This window comes from Nelumbo nucifera, chromosome 5, assembly GCF_055504915.1.
Source record: "Nelumbo nucifera cultivar China Antique chromosome 5, China Antique-T2T, whole genome shotgun sequence".
Taxonomy (NCBI): domain Eukaryota; kingdom Viridiplantae; phylum Streptophyta; class Magnoliopsida; order Proteales; family Nelumbonaceae; genus Nelumbo; species Nelumbo nucifera.
In genome coordinates, this window is record NC_142653.1 from 44,126,630 (window position 1) to 44,149,469 (window position 22,840).

Here is a 22,840-nt window from a genome sequence, read left to right on the forward strand (position 1 = left end):
AGTTGTTTCTATGAATCTATCTCACCAAAATATGTTCTAATCCATTAACCACATGGTGCTTATGTTATGTAAGCTTTTCCCATTCAAATATTTGCCCTGATGGACAAGATGCCTATCCGGGTTCCTAAAGTACACCTTATTAGGTGAACAAGGGGGTGTACTTTATTCCATTTCGGTCTTGGGGGCACTGTGGCATTTGGAAAGGGGATATCAATTCGTGATTTAACCATCCTTTTATGTTTTAACCTGGAGCTGGAAGTGTCTCGGTCTCTCGGGGCTGAATGGATAACAGGACAAGGCAAAGCTAAGTTGGATTTCAGTGGTTGGCTTGACTCTAGCTAGGAAGAAATCATCATCGAAGGATAGAAGAGTACGTCGCTTATGAGAAACCAATGTTTTCTAACCGCCGTTGACCCAGATGGTAGGACCGTTCAAGGTTCAAAATATCGATACGCCTGTTACGTCAATAGGGGCGTATCGGGCGAATCAATACACATTTTGGAGTCTTTATTTTTTTTTTGCAACCGGTTTAGGGGGGTCGGTTTAGGTTTTTTCTACCCCCTGAACCGGTCAGACCTCCGATACACGGAGGGGTCCAGTAACGACACGTATTGGTCGATATGGGCCGATACGTGTCGATACTTTGAACTTTGGGACTGTTCGGCCTGAGAATCGTCCAGGCAACCGGTTCCATTATACCCCAAACCCAGCCCTTGGTCAAGAACCGTGGAATTGGTCAATAACCCATTGACCTGGGTGGTTGAATTGGTCAATAACCCATTGATCCAGGTGGTTGAACCGTCAACCCGTTTGACCTATTCAACGGTTTTGGTTGTTTTTTTAATTTTTTAATTTTTTTTTTGTCAGAACAGGCTATCTGATTGAATTGGATGATCGAACTGTCAATCCAAAAACCGATGGTTAAAACGGTTTCAATTCTAAGTTATTTTTTAAAACATTGTGAGAAACTAAACGAAGCTGACCTGAGCGTCTACGAGTTCCTCTCTCCAGTTTCCACTCCTGATTCATTGGTCAAGTTTCAGCACTAGAGTTTTTCCCGCATATCCAAAAATAGCCTGTAATTTGAAAAATAAGGGATATTCATCATGGCGGTCCCCTAGCTGAATTGGTGGGTTGGTTTGGATAAAAGACGGAAGGAAAAATTATCGTGCATGAACTGCACTAGCAAAAAAGGTGAATCAATGATAAAATGATACACCACAGCTGATACCTTTAACATTGTTGAAGTCTTAATGACAAGTACCTCTTGTGTACACGAATGAAAAATAAATAGATCATACGATGTTTTTAATGTGATTGATTGGAATTTTGTTAAACATGCAGCAAATATTTGAAAAAGCATCTTAATTGGATTATTTGATTGAAACTTTGGACGGTTGATATCATTTGGAAAATCTTCAAAAAGAGGAGATAATGTGAATTTAAAAAGTGAAGACCAGTCAAAGAAGTACAGTGGATCCTCTACCAGTTGGAACCTGAATTGGTGACACCATCTATGGACATATAGAAATAGTATGTAATTATGTATCTTCCACAAGAGAAGACTAGTTGATCTGATTGAAGAAAAAACCTTTTTCATTTTCTGGTGTGGATCAAAAACTTTGTGGAACTATAATTTAGTTCCTAATTGGCCCACACAAAGTATGGCTCTTTGCCTTTGCTAAAAGAATGTGGTTTGCCAACAAGTAACGTCTCTCTTAGAGAGGACAGGATCACAGTGGTGCACGTGGGTCTGGAAAAAGACCTCAATTTGCTTCAGTGCAAAAAGTTTAACCAGTTCAGTTTGCTAAAGTGTACTTGGTGATGCAAACCAAACAAATCTGTTTTCAGTTAGAACTTAAAAGGTTCAGACTTCAGAGCTACAACTGCTAAAGTGTACTTGGTGATGCAACCAAAACACTGCACACTCACGTCTGTTGCTTCATAAAGGTAGAAATTCCTTGTGTAGCTGTTGTTAGAGAAACCAATAGAAACTAAGAAAAAAATTGTAAATGGAGGACACATAAGATTTAATGTGGGTGGGGTGTTATATGCCTACATCCACTGAAAATCCTTAGAAATTTCATTACTATCAGTTCACTGAATACAGTCCTGGCGAACAAATTAGCTTTTATATCATCAAATTAGGTTTCTCAGTACAAGTATGACTGAAAATAAACAAGATAAATTTTATTTAAAAAAAAATGCCCTTGTATAGATGATGTAAGAACAAATTTTGCATATTGTTTGGGTACCTTTGCTTTTGCTTTTACTTATAATTTTTTGGCATATATTAATCTGGTCTCATCGGTATTCATCACAATCTTCCTGTCTTATATTTGAAACATTGACAGTCCCCAAGATACTGAAAATTTTGATTCTTGCATATGATGAACCAATTTTACATGGTAAATTCATGATATCAAATGCAAAGAGAAACGCTGAATATTTTCATTAAAAGAGCTTCTTAATGCCTTACATAGAGTGAAGAAATTGCTACATCTCCAATCACATTATTGGAAGAAGGAAATCGATATTTCTTTCTATTTTATCACAGTAATGTCTTTTCTTAACTTGTATCCTTATTTTTATACTTCTACAAAGAAGAAATGGAATCAAGGAGGGCAGGCTACTTGCCTATAGGTAAGTAGTGACTTGGTAGACCGGTGGACCGGTTGAATCTGCATTGCTTGTTTCTTAGGCCTGGTTTGTTTGCAGATAATTCATTTGCGCTGATGCAAAAGTCCATGGTAGTGCACATCACTTGAGTGCAAAGTCTGATTTATTTTTTATTCAACACTTTTACCTTATTTTGTTTGATTGCAGTGCTTATGAGATAAAATAAGACATGAAGCAGAATGAAGCAACACCCAAACAAAATTACACCAGAATTTGCATTCTTTTTATCAGTGCAATTTAAATTGCACTGAAAACAGAAAGAAGCTAATGGAGTTTCAAAAGTCACGGCCAACTTACGTTGTGATTTGTGAATAAAAAATCAATCCTAGAATAACAAATTCCTCCCTACTGCCCCCACCACCAAAACAAAAGGGGGAACTATCCATCTGTTCATCTGTTCAAGAATTCCCTTTTATAGGAAAGTATAAACCACTGCTACATATGACGATTGCATATAAAGGAAGGAAACACTAATCTTTTCATGTTTCATCTCTATCTTTATATTTTATATGATTTACTTGCTTATAGTAATGAGATGATTCCTTTCTTTAGTGAAATTTTTATGGATGTGGATAGACAACTTGATGAAACACCACTCTTTTTCATGGTTGAACAGATAAGTTCTAACTAACCAATAAGGTGAGAAATGACGAGGAATAGCAGATTGGGAAGTATCACTTCATTTATATGAAAATCATTGTCAAACAATGAGCTCTCATTTCTACAATTTTGCCTTTAACAAAGTGCAATTATGTTGATTAGATTTCAGACACGTGAATTCTCTATTCCTTTGTATGCGTACTACTGGAAAATAAAGATAATGTGCCACTTTAGTGATCTGCATTCATGAATCACGACCAATGTTTGGCAAGAACTATTAGAGTTAAATAACCAGTTTAGGGTTGGTTTGTTGGTGTGTTAGCTGGTTTGTTTTAGTGTTGATGTAAAATCAAATCTCGCAACCAGTACTTTAGGGAAAAAGGGAAATTACTAATAATGCATGGCACCGAATACCCAAAAAAGAAATTAAATAAAGATATGGGATTATATATATATATATAACTAAAATGAAAGAAATATAAACTATAGATTTGACAAGGGTTGAATAGTAGCAAACTATAGAAAAAATACTTCCAACTTCTGAAAGAAATAGCTACAATTAGTGTCCGTTTTGGAATTGTGAGGGCTTCACCATTCATTGAACTGTATTGACCGAGCCCTTCTGAGAAGGAGAGAACATTTCCTGCAACCCCCAGTGAGTTTTGAACATGTCAGTGTTCGGTGACATGTTTTGGTTTTTTATTGCAATTATTTTGGTAAATTAAGGGTTTGTTTCACAGTTCGAATTGGAAATTAAAATTATGAAATCGGAATTAGAATGATATATTCCTCATTTCTTCTTACCTGTTTTGTTCATTGGGAATTGGAATCAACTGGAGTGGATTTTCATTCCCAAGAGTGGGGGCGGAGGGAATGGCCATTCCCTCAAATGGGGAATCACCAGAAATGGTAATGGAGTCTCTAATTTGGAACCGGATCTGTTCCTTACAATTGGGTGCCTCACATGCACATCCACCATGCATTGGAAACATCTCCCATGAATAATAACTCAAAAGTACAGGAGATGTTCCCAATACATGGTAGGATGTGCATGTGAGGTGTCTTCTATGAGAAACAGAGACCGGATCTGCTCTTAATGCTGTGTTTGGTTTAAAAGAAAAGATAGGAAAAGGAAAGAAACCTAAAAGGCAACAATAATTCCTTCAGTTCAGCCATTTCAGCTATTATCAACCAGCCCAAATATGCATTGCAATGCTGGTGATATGGACATCGTCATCACTCATCAGGCCCTTCACAATCACTTAGACTCACAAGCGAGGGGGACCTTTTTTTATGTCAGATTGGCCCTTCTTAAAATCTAGGGGCCATCCGCACTTGCACTTGGCAATAATCATGGGAACAGGTCACGGTCAGGCCGAGAAGCCATGTGTTCATCATTCATTGGCCCAAAATTTAAGACTTTTAAAATATATATATATATATATTTTCAGAACTAATGACCAATAAGTGACCAAAACGTTAGGGATCTCACCGTTTACTCAGCGTGACCGCTCCCGCTGAATCATCACCCTTTACGAATTACACTTTGTATTGTCATGTTCCCATGAGACAACAACACACCGGTGAAAAGTAGTCCTTTTGTTTTCGTGCACATGTGAGGGACCGTTATCAAATCGTGACCATTCCTGGCATTCGATATCACACAAAATTCCAAAATTGCGGTTCACTAAGAGGGTTAACGGAGACCCCAACTCATGCCTATCGGTCTTGTCAGGGACCAGAAGAGAAGACCGGTCTCATTCACTTTTGAGGCTTTGAGCTTCGTTTCCCGCACTAACGATCTTGCCTTGCAGACTATTTTCTCTGAAGGTCAAAGAATAAAAGAAAAAGCAACACGGATTTCCGGGTTGGCCGAGTTACCACTGTCGAGTACCGAAGGATCAGAGTTGAAGACTGTTGCCGAAAGCCTCCGATTATACGATTACAGATCAAATTCCATGAATAAACTATTCCTCGTGGGATTCCGAATTGCAGAATTTCAGAAAAAAAAAAGATGTAAAAAAGAGAGCAGCAGGGCGAGATAAAGAGAATATAATCATGGCAAAGCGTGGTGATTTGATGGAGAAGCTTCTTACACTTGGGGATAAGATAATCCAAATAATTCCTCCATTAATAAAAAGTGATTGTAACAGTGATCAAGATGATAATGGTGGTGGATGGGATTCTCATTCTGTGCCAAGTAGCCAAAGCCACATTGATACGGGTGCCACCACATCTTTCCCTGTTGCTTTTCCGGAATGGTTTATGGGTCCCATGTATACCTAGAAAGATTGGAAGAACAAGTCGTTATCAAATGTGAAGTGAATATGAAGAACTTCTTGTTCTTATTATTATTCATTTTCTCCTTGTATTGGGTGCATGCTGGCTTGAACAAGCCATGGCTTATGCAGGTAAGGTTTCTGTTTTTGCTCTTGTTTCTGTCTGTTTTGTTGTTTCAGTGGATGCTTGATGGTTTATTTTGTTTTAATTTGATTGGAGCAATTCTACAAACATCACTCTGCATTTGTTGAGTCGAAGAACTAAGTGTTTGTTATTTTATTTTAATTTTTCAAGTATTTAATTGGTGGCTTTCTATCCTTTAGATGATTTTCATCAAGATTAATGAGCTTTGTGAGCGTCTAATGTTTTTGTCTTTTCGTCACTGAACTCTCTTGTTTTGCAAAAAAACATGTACTTTGTGTGTGTGACATATCATTTCCTGTAGATAAATGCAAGGGTGGTTCAAATAAATTCCTCTCTACTGAGTAGTTCACTTTATGAACTTTTATTTTCACTTGTTTCTAGTTAACTACTACGGTTTATGCTAAGGAAGCGTTCAAGGTAGGTTATAAGGTAAAGAACAGATGCAGTTCTTCTTCTTCTTCTTCTTATTTTTTTTTTTTCTGTTTTTCTCTGTCCTTGTGAACTTGCAGCTTGGTGGGCAGTATCTTACCGCTTTGGTGATTTGGTTTTTGTGTACTGGTACGTGGTATCAACTGTAGAGAGGATGAGGAGTAACCTTGTAATTTTACTTTTATTTGGCTTTTTTGTATTACTTCTTTGTACATTACTATACATATTTTCTCTTGTAAGGACAGAACTGTCCATTATTATATATTATATGGATGGGTGTGTACAGTCTCCACACATGAGGCAATGTGATGTGATTAGTAGTGAGAAGATCTTGAATGAAATGACAATCCACCTATATGTGCTTAGTCTGTTCATGGAAGACTGGATTTGAGGCAATTTTGATTACATTCGTGTTGTCAGAAAATAAAGGAATAGGAGCTGAGTGATCAGCATGATTCGGTTGCTATGAGCATGACATTTGCTCCGAAGTGGGATGGATTTCATTTAGGAAGCCACCCTATAACAGAGCATAAGTAAGACTTAGCGTGTACTTTGACAACACAAATAAACTAGAACAACATACGTATTAGCATTCCCATCCCCGTCTGAATACGAATCTGCAGAACGAGACGCAGAAACTAAAGGTTTTTCTAGACGCAGCTGATGCCACCATTGAAGCAGAAAGAGCTAGGCGCTAAGTATGCTCAAACTAATGTTCTATTCTACACCCTGTTCCAAGGCGGGTGAAAGCCTTCCCTCTTTTTTCGTTCTATTTGACTTGCTTATCATAAGATATCGAAAGGCTTTGCTGCTATCTGGGAATTATTTACTAGTTATTGTCTACCAAAAAAAGGAAGAGCTATGCGACATTGCCAGGGGTCAAATCATGAAGAAGGGCTTTAAGCTAGACAAGCTCACTACAAACAGAGGACATGAAATGGTATTCGACTTCAGTAGATGATTTGGAGACTGTCTGTTGTTTCTTGCACTTCCAAGAGATGAGGAAATCACCTAAGAAAACACACTAGCCAGTAGTGGACCGTCTGGTGTCAGGGAAACCAACCCAATCAACATTAGCATAAGCAGTCAACTAAGGAGATGAGGAAGATAAGAAGAAAAGTCCATGAGATAAGGTACCTCTAACATATCTGATAATCCAAAGCATAGCAGAGAAATGAGGTTGTCGAGGAGTTGTTACCAACTAGCTAACTATCTCCACAACATATGATATGTCTGGTCGATTCATAATAAGGTTTCCAATAAGTAGACGATATAATGTAGCACCAGAAAGGAGTTGTCCATCATCCTTATTGAGCTTTAGGTTGAGTTCCAACGGGGTATCAACTTGCTTTGAGTTAGAGAGATTGGCCATCTTAATCAAGTCACTAACATATTTGTGCCGATTAACAAAATATCCTCGAGCATTTTGGGGGAGTTATCCATCATCTTTACTGAGCTTTAGGTTGAGTTCCAATGGGGTATCAACTTGCTTTGAGTCAAAGAGATTGGCCATCTTAATCAAGTCACTAGCATATTTGTGCTGATTAAAAAAATACCCTCGGGCACTTCGGGTGATCTCAAGATCAAGAAAGTAGGTCACAGGACCAAGATCCATCATTTTGAAGGATTGACTGAGAAGCTGCTTCAACTGAGTGATCCCTTCCAAGTCATCACTAAGTACACCCAACGACTTCCAATAACAGAGGCATTTGGTGGAGGAGAAACAAGCTCCCAAGTATCATTTTCCAATAGGGCCTGAATTTCCAAGTCCATTGCAACTTTCCAATGCCTAATTGTTGTAACCTGTTGGTAAGACTTGGGGATATCTATGGAAGACAAAGTAGTAGAAAGGGAACTATGGATAGCAGAATATCCATAACGGTCAAGAGGACGAGTAACTCTGGAAGAGCGTCGTAAAGCAGTGGGAGTAGGAGGTGAAGGATCACTTACATGAGAAGTAGATGTGGATGGTATAGGGTTTGAGGATGTTAGAGGAATAGGCATCGGGGTTGATGAGGGAGGAGGAGGCATAGGTGTTGGTGTAGTTGATACTTCCTGAGATAGACTTGAAGAGGCAAGACTGAATCACCTGCAAGAGTAAAGTTATGTAGAACAGAGAAAGATGGTGCAAGTAATTTAACAAAACATATTCAAAGGACAAATTCTCAAGAAAGATAACATTTCGATATATACGGAGATGACAAACTTTAGGATCATAACAGAGAAATCCTTTATGTTCTAAACTATACCCCATAAAGGTACACATAGCTGATTGAGCAATGAGTTTAGTGTGCTCATGGGGAGGAAGACACATAAGACAAATGCAACCAAAAACGTGAAGTGTAGAATAGTTTGGAGAATGATGAATGAGACAATAGGATTACCAAGAACTGAAGATGGAATGATGTTAGTGAGATACACAACAGTGCTGGCCACCTCCACCCAAAAGGTGACAAGAACATGGGAGTCAAGCAGAAGGGATCTCACCATACTCAGGATGTGTCGGTTCTTGTAAGACGTTTTGATCTGTTGCTTCAGCAACAGACCTATTCAGCTCCTTTGTCTACGACTGACATTGCTCCTCCTTTAGTCGCATCGAGTCGTGCGGCTGACAAAGGGAAGAGTGCAGCTTTTCCGATGTCTTCTTCGATGTCGGTGTCGGAACATACTTCTGATTCACTTCCTTGGAAGTTGGAGTTACCTATTTTTGATGGGGAAAATCCAGACGGCTGGCTTTTTCGTGCGGAGCACTATTTTGAGATTAATGGATTGCTTCCAGCAGAGCGTCTGCGAGCTGCAGTTGTCTGTTTAGAGGGCAATGCATTGGCGTGGTATTACCGGGAAGTTGGTCGGCGACCTTTTTGTGGTTGGACAGAATTCAAAGAGCTTCTCCTTGAACGTTTTCGATCGACTCAGGAGGGTAATTTACAGGAGCAGCTCTTCTCGTTACATCAGTCTTCTACTGTTAAGGGATATCGTCGCCAATTCGAGGTGCTCTCCGCTCCCTTACATGACCTGCCGGAATCAGTCCTTGAAGCGGGGTGACTGGTATAGAACTAAAGACTTGGTACTTAGGGGCTCTAATTGGATTGTCAATGAAATGAAGAAATGTGGTCTTCGAGGCCGTGGTGGAGCTGGTTTTCCATCTGGCCTGAAGTGGTCTTTCATGCCAAAAGTATCTGATGGCCGTCCTTCTTGTCTTGTTGCCAATGCTGATGAGAGTGAGCCAGGAACATGTAAGGACAGAGAAATTATGCGCCATCACCAACATAAACTACTAGAGGGTTGCCTGATTGCAGGGGTTGGTATGCGGGCCACTGCTGCTTATATCTACATAAGGGGAGAGTATGTAAATGAGCGGAAAAACCTTGAGAAGGCAAGGAGGGAAGCTTATCAAGCTGGACTTTTGGGAAAAAATGCATGTGGATCTGGATATGATTTTGATGTTCATATCCACTATGGAGCTGATGCTTACATTTGTGGAGAAGAGACGGCGTTGTTGGAAAACCTTGAAGGAAAACAAGGAAAACCAAGGTGAAGCCTCCTTTTCCAGCTAATGCAGGGCTATATGGATGTCCAACAACTGTTACAAATGTTGAAACTGTGGCTGTTTTCCCCACCATTTTAAGGCATGGTCCTGAATGGTTTGCTAGTTTTGGCAGGAAGAACAATTCTGGGACAAAGCTATTCTGTGTCTCAGGCCACGTGAATAAGCCTTGTATAGTTGAAGGGGAGATGAGTATTCCATTGAAGGAGCTGATAGAGAGGCACTGTGGAGGAGTTAGAGGTGGATGGGATAATTTGCTTACAGTGATACCAGGGGGTTCTCTGTTCCACTGATTCCAAAGCACATATGTGATGATGTGTTGATGGATTATGATGCACTCAAGGCTGTCCAAACGGGTTTAGGGACAGCTGCTGTAATTGTGATGGACAAGTCAACTGATATTGTGGATGCAATTGCTAGGCTCTCTTACTTCTATAAGCATGAAAGTTGTGGGCAGTGCACACCATGCAGGGAGGGGACAGGATGGCTGTGGATGATCATGGAGAGGCTGAAGGTTGGAAATGCGAAGCTGGAGGAAAAAGACATGCTTCAAGAGGTGACAAAGCAGACACACCATCTATGCATTGGGCGATGCTGCTGCTTGGCCTGTGCAGGGACATATCAGTGCGCGGTGTGCGTCCATCCACTATGCCTGGAGTTACTGGTTTGGAAATGCTTATTCATTGGCAGGGCCTGCCAGATTTTGAAGATTCTTGGGAGCCTTTTGACTTACTCCGAGACCAATTTCCTCATTTTAACCTTGAGGACAAGGTTAGACTTTGGGCGGCGGGTAATGATAGGCCCCCAATTAACCTTACGTATGCCAGGAAGAGGAAAGGTCAACAATCGGCTAAGGGGGGGAAATAATTGAACAATTAATCACATGGGGGCAATTATAGCTGCAGGGAATAAGGAGAGTCTTGAGGCATTTATAGCTATGTCAGTTAGGAATAAGAAGAGTGTTGGGCATTTATAACTTGGCCAGCTGGGCATTTATTGAGGGAGTCAGTTATGCTGTGAGAAGAGTATAAGAAGTGGCTTTGGGGGATGGGGGAGGTATGCTTTTTGTTGAGTGAAGAATACTGTGAGTGATTGGGAGAGCTGGCGGTCTCTCGAAGAACCGACCAACTGTTAATGTTCTTCTTTTCTTCTGAATGAATACCAGTTTCTTTTGTTGATGTTCGAGTTGTGTGAATTCTGCTGTGAGTCTGAGAATCGTGTGTAAAGTTTCTGGGACATAACAGCTTACTATCTTCTTCGAGGGTGTCAGGTGTTTTCTGTTAAGTAGAAAATGTTATGGGACTAGCTGCCTTTTTCTGTTTTCTGGAGTGTTTGGACGGAGCATAATAGCAGGATTTTCAGAATAAAAGGTCTTCTGTGGTGGAGGTGGCCTGCCAAATTGAATGGACTCTCATTCAGTGTGCTAGTGTGTTGCATCAGTTCTTCTGTAGATGTTGGTACTTTCATGTATGACTGGTTATGTATTATTTTTTGTACAGAAATATAATACTTCTTACTACTTATCAAAAAAAAAAAAAATACAGAAGCCAATGTGGGTTAGGCTCACATAACCAGCCCTATAGCTGACAAATCCTAGAGTAAAATTTTATTAAAATTTTAAAAGTATGTACAGAAAACATATGATTGGAATTAGTACTAGGTATGCTATATACGATGCACGATTCCTGAATATATATGAACAACAGAACTGCTGGTGTACAGTATCTTAGTATGATATTTGAATGGTTTTTGTTGTTTTTCTGCTTTTAGTTTTTCTTTTTCTGTCCTTCATACAACAAACTTCTAATTCAATTATTACAAACATGTGTTATCAAAAAGTAGTTTGATAATGGCTACTTTCTTTTTCTCATTTTCTTTAGTTTTCTGATCAATGATGAGGATATTTGTTAAAAGTTGGCAGAGAAAAGGACAGAAGAAAGGACTATTACCTGAGATATGGAGATATGGTGTATTCAACCACATTACCATACAACGAAAGGAAACCAAACTACATAGGAAGAACAATGCTGCATTACAGCACATCGGATCCCTCCTTTAGTTAATTTACAAGAAATTTGATTTGCTGATCTAGCTTTTGATTAGAAACCAGAATGAGATTTCAGCTTTCTTCTTCTTTTTGAACTTTTTCTTACTGATATTTAGACACTTTGGCTTCTTTGTTCTGTACCTGGCTGTTTTGGTTTCAATTTTAATGCATTGGCTTTTTTGGTTTCATGTTGTTTATAAACTTCCAAACTATGCATCTTATTTTACAAAGTCTCTGATTTTTATTATGACTTTTGTGCTTTCCTTAGAATTGTCAAGAAGTGGAAAAAGGAGTAGGATACTTCTGGGTGAATCACCCTTGGATGGAGGAAAGAGTTTGGCTTCCCGTGTCTTTTGCTGCTGGAAGGTCCATGTAAAGTTGCTACTATGTTTCCTTATACTCCTTGAATTGCTAAGTGTTGGTCTTTCATCTGTGGAACCTGATTATGAAGGTATAGTCAAATTCTGAAAGATAGAATATGTTATGTATTAGGATCTTATGGTATGCTAATGATTTGGAATTGACTGGCTCTAACACAGTTCTGATTTTCCCCTTCCCCATCCAAAGATAACATGTATGACACTATTTTCTGTGAGCATGAAGTTAGCACATAAGTGAATTCACCTTTCTCTGCAAGCCAACTGCTGGACCACTGACTTATTGTTTCTTAGTTCAGTCCTGGTTCATGCTACTGGACATCCTTTATGGATCATAATGGGATCCTACACCATCATGAATCCAATAATTACTGAAGCTGTATGGTTGGATTTTTTTTTTCCTGATAAAGAAGAATTTCTATAAAAAAGGAAGAAACACGAATAGGATTTAAGATGGCAATTTGTTCCATCCCTGTGGGGTTCCACTCTGCCCCATTCAGTTGGGGTGGGTTTTTTGACCACTGATCAGGTTTGGGGTGGGTTTTAGGGAAACCCAAAACTCTAGGGACCGGGGACAGGGCGGGGATAGTATTTATCCACCCTGCCTAATACATGATATTTCTAAAAGAAAATAAGAAAAAAATTGCAAATAAATAACCGGTTTAGGGCAGGGCAAATTTGGGGATCCCTATTATGTCAGAGAGAGAGAGAGAGAGAGAGAGCAACAGTTTAGTGAGTGTGTCAAAAGTAACTGTTGACATCCAAGAGGATGATATTTATATTAAAAAGATAAAAGGACAAATCTTCCCTTAATATACATAAGATAGCATACAAAACAAACTATTGTACAAGAAAGAAAGTAAAAGTACAAAAATACCACTCAGCTAACTCTCTTTATCTCTGTACTCCCCGTCAAACTAATACCTAGGAATAAGCATCAGTTTGTCCATGAGAAATATATGTCAAGCTCAAGTCATTGCCTTTGTCAATAGATTTGCAAGTTGGAGGCTGGAGGACACATGTGGAAGAGAAATAGTACTTGTAAGAAGTAGATCACGAATGAAGTGGCAATCAACTTCGATATGTTTTGTGCTCTCATGGAGTACAAGGTTTGATGCAATTTTGATTGCACTTACATTGGCTGCAAAGAGAGGAATAGAGGGTGATGTCTTGTTGAGGATGTCATGTAGGAGAGCTCGAAGCCATATAATTTCACTGCACACTGAGGACATGGCTTTGTATTTAGCTTCAGTGGTTGTGGATTGTTTCTTGCACTTTCATGAAATGAGAGAGTTGCCCAAGAACACACACCCACGTATAGTAGGTCGTTGGGTGTCTGGGCATCTAGCCCAATCAGCATCTGCATAGGCAGTGAGGCTAATGGAGGATGAAGAGGAGAAGAATATGCCGTGAGATAAAGTCCCCCTTATATATCTAATAATTTGATGGACTATAGGCAAGCGTGGTTGTCTGTCTTGGGGATGACACAAACTGGCTCACAAGTTGGACTGCATAAGATATATCTGGTTGAGTTGTGGTAAGATAGATTAGACTGCTTACTAGCTGGTGATAGAGAGTAAGATCTTCAAGATATTTCCGGTGGAGTATCAACCATCTTCAAGATATTTCCGATGGAGTATCAACCATTCTGACAAGATCAACCACATATTTATGTTGGTTGACAAAGTAACCCTAAGAATTACGGCTTACTTCAAGCCCCAAAAAATAAGTCAAGGACCAAAGTTCTTCTATCTTGAAAGATTCACTGAGTAGTCGTTTCAAATCGGAAACTCCTTCTACATCATTCCCTGTAATGAGTATTTCATCAACATAGAGAAGTAGAATTGTCACCCTCTGCTCCCGATGTAAGGTAAAGAGGGAAGGATCTGAAGAGCTCTGAATAAAGCCGACAGCAGTGATAACAGATCTGAATCTCTCAAACCAGGCCCTAGGAGCTTGTTTGAGGCCATATAGAGACTTCTTTAAGTGACAAACAAGATGTGGATTTGTGTAATATCTAGGAGGCTTCATGTACATAGTCTCCTTCAATTCCCCATGTAGGAATGCATTCTTTATGTTCACGTGATGAATTGTCCAATGTTTTGTTGTAGATATAGACAACAGGAGTCGTAGGGTGGTCATTTTTGCTAAAGGAGCAAAAATCTCCTCATAATCTATACCATACTCCTGTTTATAACCTTGTGCAACAAGCCTAGTCTTGTACTATCTAGGCCCCCATCAAACTTCAACTTCATAGAGTAAACCTAGTTACTACCAATGAGAGAGTCTTTAGGTGGAGCTTTAACTAGGTCCCAGGTGTCATTCTCAAGAAGGGCTTGGATCTCAGAGTCCATGGCATCTTATGTGGAATTGCTACAACCTGTTGGTAAGATTTGGGAATGTTTGTGGTGGATAAAACAATAGAAAAGGAGCTATGATCTAGTGAGAAACCATAATGGTTAGGTGAACGAGAAATTATAAAGGAACAACCCAAAGTGGGTGCAGTGGGTTCAGGTGAAATTACAGGAACAAATGGAGTGACTAGATTAGCAGCTAGTGGTAGAGAGGAGAGGGGCATTGAGATTGATGTAGATCGTAGCCTCCTAAAGTAAGTTTTGTAGTTGCTGCAGGGGTGATGTCAGTGCACTTAGAGTATCTGTAGAATCAAAGCTATGCAACAAAGAGGTAAATGGAGCAGGAAATTTAACATGTTCAAAGAAAGACACATTTTCAAGAAAAATTACATTACAAGAAATCCAAATGTGGTGGGCTACGGGGTCATAGCAAAGAAATCCCTTGTGATCAGGACTGTACCCCACAAAGGCACACAAAGTTGCCTGTGCAGTTAACTTTGTGTCTTCATGGGGTGGAAGGTGAACAAAGCAAACACAACCAAAAACTCTGAGCATAGATAGGTCTGGAGATTTGTGGAGGGATTGAAAAGGAAAAAGTGTTGTTTAGGATAGATGAAGGAAAAATGTTTTATGAGATTCATAATGGTGCTAGCCGCCTCCCTTGTGATCAAGTTTCTTAGAAAAGGGTAACCAAGGCGTTTATAATTAAAAGACTCAAAACTAGAAGTAGTAGAAAGAAGACAAGAAGTAGAAATAGAATAAGCCTTCTTATTCTCAAACTCTAGAGTGAACAACCGAACCAATCTAAGCCCCTTCCCTTTCACCTCCCTAGTTTGTTGGTCTTGTATCAAGCAACCATCAGAGGAAAACAAGACAATGTTACCATTTTCTACAAGTTGGCCAACAAAAATTAAGTTAGTGGTTAACTTGGGTACAAAAAGGTTTTGGGTAGGTGAAAGGAAGAAGGCTTAGAGGCAGATAAATGTAAATCATCACATCCAAGTATATCTAACTTTTCACCATTTGCAGTAACAATGTGTTTATTAGGGAGATGGGGTTTGGGATACTAACCAATGGTGGCCCCCATCATGTGGTTAGAGGTGCCAGAGTCAATAATCCAAAGGTGATTTGATGAAGGGTAGTAGGTAGGAGACTTACCAGACAGATCAATAGCCAAAAAGGCAGAAGAGATGACCGAGGACATGAGATGTCGAATCCTTTCTTTAGACATACCACCAGAAGTATCATTTTGTCCAATCACTGAAGCAATAGAAGAGGAGGCATCTGAACTCTATGGAAGTCTGATAAGCTTTATAGGTTTCTTTCTTCTGATTTAATCCACTACCTTTGTGGGGTCTAGTGGAGCATTTTGTAATGCTATGTTTGGACTATTTAAAATAAGTACATGTGTTCTTCTTGCAGTGTGAGACAACATACCCAAACTCCTTGGGTTTGAATATTTTCTTCCATCAAGAGTAGTTTGTGTAACAAACCTGGTTTTTGCTCTCAAGATTTCCCCAAGGATAGTATCTAGATTAGGAAGAGTCCCTTGGTTAAGAATATTGGATCTGACAACTTCAAATTCAGGTATGAGATGCATTAGCAAATGCATAATCTTCCTTCTATCAAAATGCTCTTTCATATACTTCACACAACAATCTAAAGGATCCTTTCTCATATGCACTATCTCATACTCCGTCCAGAGATTAATAAATCCTGCATATATTCCTGAACTTTCCTTTCTCCTTGATGATATGAAAATATATCAACTTCTATTTGATACTATCTAGAGGTGTTTGATTGTAGGTATTCTTTCTCAAGGCACTCATACATCTCACATGCAGTCCGATATCCCCTCATAGGAATTGAAATATCAGTTTCAATTGATCCTACGATCCATGATGCAGTTTTTGCATTTTCAATCTTCCATTGATTAAGGGCCTTAATGCCTTAATGTCTGAATCATCAGGTTTAACTATAGACCCATCCAAGTATCCCCAAAGTCCCTTTGCCTCAACATGGAATTGAAAATTAAACTTCTACAAAGCATAGTTCATACCATTGAAATTGATAGGGAGAGCATCCATTCTTTCTGACACCATTAAAAAGAAAGAGAACAGTAGTTCACACTTCCAAAGGAGTAGATAGACTTTGAGTCAGAAAGTAGAGAGAAGTACCTTTTAGTTGATGTCCAGAAAAGGAAACTGTATCAGTCTGCCGAAGACATAAATGGATCAAAACCCTTCTAGATCAATACCGATTCAAACCAAACCAAAGAGGATCAATAGTACTCCTCTAGGCAACACTAGATCTAAAGATTCAGGCCGATCTGATGTTTCTAAGAGGAATCCGAGGAGAAAAGTATTTCTGATGGCACAACATTCAAGAAATCTGGTCTTTATAGATCTGATCGAAGCATCCCTAGAAAAGAGATTCAAGGGAACTTGAAGGTTTCCCAAATACTTTCAGGGAGACTTCGAAGGACGGAGAGAACACATGTATAAAAGAAGCTTTATGCAGATCAGATCGTGACCTGTTCTGATACCATGTCAGAGTTAGATCGAGAGAGAGAGAACAGTTTGGTGGGTGTATCAAAAGTAACTGTTGGCACCCAAGAGAATGATATTTATATTAAAATGATAAAAGGACAAATCTTCCCTTAATATACATAATATAGTGCACAAAACAAACTATTGTACAAGAAAGAAGGTAAAAGTACAAAAATAGTCCTCAGTTAATTCTCTTTATCTCTACACATCACCCGCAGGGATGGGGATGGGGTTGGGATTTCTTATCCCCGTTGGGGTATGGGGCTGGGTAATTGAGTTTGGAGTTGGGGACGGGGTATGCAAAACCCGGCCCTTCCCCACTCCGTTGTCATTCCTAAATAGAATCTGCTAGCTGGAAATGAAAGCAGTCATAGTTGTTAAGGCATTATCTAGGTGTTTGCCTAGGTGAAAAGGTTTCCTTGTCGGGCTTCCTAGCCTGAATGCCATAAAGGGGCCATTATTATGTATCCACGGTCTTAACTCTTGGGAGGGTTGGACTGGATATGGACCTAAACTTTAGCATTTGTTTTCTGTTTTTTTTTCACAAAGTGGTCACTCCCACACTCAAACCTATGTTCTCACACTTTCCAGCCTAAGATTTTACCCTTGCACTGGGCAATGAACTATACAAAATGCACTGATCAAGGCAACGAGGCATATTTGTCCAGGAAACAATAATAACAATATAAGCACCCTATTGTAAAATTATTACTGTGAGTTTATCTATTAGTTTGCATTTTGAAACATCCTATTATATTCTAATATATGTTTATGTTCAATTTTAGGGTTTCACTGTTGATTGTTAAAAAGGGGCCATTACTTGGTGCAATGGTAAAATCTTGGGCCGGCAAACATGAGAACGCAGGTTCAAGTCCGAGGGCAGCCACTTTGTGTTAAAAAATGCCAAAGGTTTGAGTCTTAGAGCAACATTGGGTAATGGCCTTGTACTTTTGATTGTTGAGACATAAAGGATAGGGGCCATTACTTGGTCTAGTGGTAAAATCTCAGGCTTGCAAGCGCGAGAATGCAGTTTTGAGTCTTAGAGCAGCCATTTTGTGCAAAAATTCCAAAGGTTAGAACCATATCCAGTGTAGCCCTCCCAAGACTCCAGATAACTGGAAAACAACATTTGATGTGTGTACCAGAGACAAGGTTTTGTTTTGGGAAAACCTCTGGATTGGTAACTCTTCTCCCAAGGACCTTTTTGCCTCTTTGTACTCCCTTTCCCCTTTAAAAATGAAGCAGTTCAGAAATTTGTTTCCTTTTCCCCTTTAAATGGTATTAGTTGGGATTTGGAGTTCAGAAGAGACTTGAGGAATCATGAGTTGGATCAGGTTCCTTTACTTTTTAAAACTCTTGAGTCTTTTCTTTTAGGTCCTTCTTTACCAGATTGTAGGGTTTGGACCCCTCACCTAAAGGGCATCTTTTCTTGTGCTTCCTTATTTTCTTCCTTGCATTTGGCTTTCTCCCCTTTGTCATTCCCTTTAAAGAAGTTTGGTCCAAACACATGAAACCCAGGTTGGTGCTCTTTGTTGAAAAGTCCATCATGGAAAATTAAATATGTTGGGACACTTTGCAAAAACAAATACCCTTCCTTTGCCTCTCTAGCTAAGGGTGAGGGTTATTACCATTTGCTAATCTGTTGCCTGCTTGTTGCAATCCTTTAGGAAAGATTATTTGTACTTTTTGGTTGTATATGGTCTTTATGTCTGCAAGTTAGTTGCCTTTTTAACCATACAACCTTCAGATGGTTGAAGAGGAGGGGTAGGATTTTGTGGAGATGTGCTAGGGATGCAGTGGTTTAGACAATATGAGAATAGAGAAATACCAGAATTTTTAATGGCATGGAAAGGAATTTGGAGGTTATTTGAGAATGCATCTTAAGTAGGGCTCTACACTGGGTCAAAATCATGGCTTTATTTTCTTAATTCTTCTTTGATGATTTCTGGAGGAATTGGGAAGTTGTAGAAAAAAGTTCAGAAATTATGGTTAGGCCTTGTTCTACTTGGGTACCTCCAAAAGCAGGGTTCGTAAAGCTAAAATTTGATGGAAGCAGCCTTGAGAATCCAGGGCCTTCAGGAATTGGGTGTGTTGACAGCTCAACCTGCTAATAGGGGTGCCGTTAGTCAATTTTGCAAAACCTAGGGGTAGTTTAAGTATTTTACCCTTTTTTATCAGTCACTAAAGCTTCCTTTATTAATTTTTTAATAGAATGTGAATATTTACATCAATTAAGACAACCATCCCATATTTAGGTTGGCCATGCTACCTAACCCAAGTTCCTTTTCTTTTTACATTACATCATCAGTTATTTTCCTAGGTATGATTCCCCAATACATATGTGTTCTGTTGACTTCTTGTATGGCTAAAACATCTGCCATACTGTTGCATGATCTTTGAAGCCAGTTAAAAATGGCTCCCAAGTTTCTGGCCAAAATTTTGATCTCTCATAACATATCTGTATTGCTATGGCCTCATGTGCTTCTTTTGAGCCATCCCACCACGACCTTTGAGTACCCCTCTACCATCATCAGATGGACGTAGTTGAGTTCTTTCCCTATTCTTAGGCCTTTGAGTACAGCCAACAGTTCTGTTCTTGTTGAGTTTCCATGCCCTATAGGACTAGAAAATGTTGCTGCCACTGTGTCATAATAGTGTCTAAAAACGCCCCCTAGTTTGGCTCAATATTTGACTATCCTTGGTAATGCTACAAGTCGAGATGATGAAGAGGCAATATATTATCTACCTCTTTGAAAATCATCCACTAGGTTGGCCCTATACTTGATTGCCCTTGGTTTCTCATGCTGCAACCATCAGAGTTTAATTTAAGACGGTTCACAAGTGGTGGGTTGGGGGGGGGGTGCATAATGGAGGAACCATTCTATTAGCAGCAAGCAGAGATGATGAAAAGGCAATAAATTGCCAACCTCTTAGCAATTCATCCACTGAGAAAGGATTAAAAAGCAAAAGTATTTTAGTCAAACGCACTACCTTTACTATAATGTTTTCAATCAAGACCTCTCATGTTTTTATTGCTTCCATAAAGATTCTTCTGTTTCTTTCCTCCCAAATTGACCGAATGACAAAATCTCTAACAAAGCTATATAAAATATTCCCCCTTTTCTTGGATGGAGAGGAAAAAGTCTCATTAAACAAGTTATTTAATATCCCTTAGAGGAGACCACCTACATCTAAAGATAGAAAAGAAATGCTCCCAAATGGTCAATGCATAAGGGCAAGAGATTAGTAGATGGTGCGTAATTTCACCACAATCTTTACAAAATAAGCAATTGTGGGGTGACAAGCATCAATTGGGTCTCCATTTTTATGGAACCTCGTAAGTGTTGATCCTCAAATGGAAAACTTCCCAGATAAAAGGCAACTTCATTAAGAGGGATTGACTTGGGCCAAATGACTTTTTCTGAGAAAGGTCTTAGTGGAGGAAAGTAGAAATGACCAAGAAGAAGCACAAGTAGGGATAGGCTTGGACCTAGTGCTCACTAGAGATCAAACTTTGTGGTCAGGGATAGAAACTTTAACCCAAGTTCCACGAAGGACCAACCTCGTACATCACTATACAATGGGCTATATGGAGTGAATAAAAATAAGGGTAGTTATCTTATAAAGGCATTTTCCTCCACTATAAGTCCTCCAATAATATAACCCTATCCTTACAAGATGCATAATACCAAATGAAGTTTAAGAACTCATAAGGCATTTCTTCTATGTAGGACCTCATTCATGATTTTTCATGAGAGAACAAAGAATTCATTATCCTGAAAGGAGAATTTGTTAAATATCATTTGCTTTATTTTCTGCTACCATTTCTTTCTTGAATCTTGGTTGGCCATATGAGTTGATACCATCACCATCTGTGAAACATCCAAGGTGTGAATTATTTCAATCTCTATCTATAGATTGATAGATGCATGATCCAGCATGTCTGTTTATGAAGTAAATATAAATTTCCCTAGTCCGAGTAAAGTGGTAATAAGTCCTTTAGGATCAATGGATTCATAGTCAAATCCTTCCATGATGCATTTTATTATGTTAAAATTTTTTTGGATGATCCAGCATGTCTGTTTATGAAGTAAATATAAATTTCCCTAGTCCGAGTAAAGTGGTAATAAGTCCTTTAGGATCAATGGATTCATAGTCAAATCCTTCCATGATGCATTTTATTATGTTAAAAATTTTTTGGATGAGGAGAGATATCAAATGGTATAGTTCATTAGTTTGTAGCTTGGAGGATTAGAAGCATGATTATTGCTTTCCAATTGGCATTTCTTGCATTAATTGCTAATTTATCAATCTTACTGATTAGTGTACCCAATGTATTTATTTCTTCTGAAGGCTGGTTAAGTAACAAAAATGTTGTATTTTCTGGTATGGATTGGATTTGTGCTTTTGGTAGATATCCTTAATTCTCTCATCTATTGAGCTTGATGGAATGGTTCTTTCTTTTCGATGAAATGTTTCAGGTGAAGCTTTAGTCGAGTTTCTGAAGGATCTGAATGATACCAATAAAAGAATTACTGATTGGAATACGTATTTTGTGAACCCATGTTTTAGCTGGTCTCATGTCACTTGTAGGAATGGAAAGGTTATAGCCCTGTGAGTGCTTTTACTCCTGTATTTATCTAAGAATATATGTCATTTCAGTGGTATACTGGTACATCAATGAGCTAAAGGTTAATGACTACCATGTCTTTTCCATCTTCATGTTTGATTTTTGGCATTTGTTCAACTTGTGTATATTTTGCAGTACATTTAGTTTACGAATGCCCACCCTTGCAGGAGTCTATCATCAAATGGATTTTCAGGAACTCTTTCACAGTCAATTACCAAATTGAAGTTTTTAATCAGCTTGTAAGTTCCTATATTGACACATTAGCACTTTCTTTATGATTAGTTGGTACATGTGTAATTTTTTTTCACCAATATAAGGTGCTTGGTTGAATATATTTTTGTTTTTGGTAATAACTAGATGTTGTAGATATGGTTTTTACTGAAATTAGTATATGATTCTTTCAGGTGACTCAATGTGACCATTTCCAGTACCTTAGTTCAATAATTCATAACAAGGGAGGGATTGAGGATGATGTCACCCAAAAAATTAGAGCAGGTTGGGCAAAATGGAAGGGTGCATCTGGACTTTTGTGTGATAGGAGAATACCACTTAGATTAAAAGGAAAATTCTATAAAACAGTTGTAAGGCCAGCTATGTTGTATGGAACAGAGTGTTGGGAAGTCAAGAAACAACATGTTCAGAAACTGAGTGTGGCAGAAATGTGAATGCTAAGATGGATGAGTGGAAAAACTAGAAAGGATTGGGTTAGGAATGAATCCATCCGTAGAAACCTAGGAGTAGCTCCAATAGGTGATAAAATGAGAGAGGAAGAGAGAATAGACTAAAATGGTTTGGTCACATGCACAGAAGAACACTAACTCTAGTTAGAACTGATTTGGTACAAGTGGAAGGGGCTAGAAGAGCTTTGAAGAGAGAGTAGATAAAATGGTTTGGTCACATGCACAGAAGAACACTAACAACTCTAGTTAGAAGTGATTTGGTACAAGTGGAAGGGGCTAGAAGAGCTAGGGGTAGACCAAAAAGGACATGGGTAGAACTAGTAAGAAATGATTTAAGCACTAATAATTTAACAGTGGATATGGCTTTAAATAGAACGGATCGACGAAACAGATTCATGTAACTGATGGTGATGGTTCTTTCAAGCAAACTGCTCACTCTGATGGGTCTCAAGGATTTCCAATTATGAGCTAGTTGGCTGACACTATAGCAAAGACAGGAGTGACAAGACAGAATCTTCTGTAGG

General features: G+C 38.9%; 1 protein-coding gene and 1 pseudogene across 4 annotated transcripts in view; both read left to right on the forward strand.

The window, feature by feature from the left end:
* The first annotated feature begins 5,075 nt into the window (after positions 1 to 5,075).
* The window catches only part of LOC104608488 (Leucine-rich repeat protein kinase family protein), a 33,483-nt gene continuing 15,718 nt past the window's right edge, over positions 5,076 to 22,840 (forward strand). Inside the window, exons 1-6 of one of the 4 annotated variants that reach the window (XM_088888341.1) lie at positions 5,389 to 5,690; positions 6,213 to 6,261; positions 11,594 to 11,737; positions 11,995 to 12,177; positions 21,488 to 21,620; positions 21,804 to 21,875. In XM_088888341.1, coding sequence (XP_088744467.1) covers positions 5,538 to 5,690; positions 6,213 to 6,261; positions 11,594 to 11,737; positions 11,995 to 12,177; positions 21,488 to 21,620; positions 21,804 to 21,875 — 734 coding nt within the window. In that variant the 5' untranslated portion in view covers positions 5,389 to 5,537. Of the gene's footprint in view, positions 5,691 to 6,212; positions 6,262 to 11,593; positions 11,738 to 11,994; positions 12,178 to 21,487; positions 21,621 to 21,803; positions 21,876 to 22,840 lie in introns of all 4 variants that reach the window. The other 3 variants (XM_010274500.3, XM_088888342.1, XM_010274501.3) reach the window with 3 other exon arrangements.
* On the forward strand, positions 8,800 to 10,524 carry LOC148791496 (NADH dehydrogenase [ubiquinone] flavoprotein 1, mitochondrial pseudogene; annotated as a pseudogene).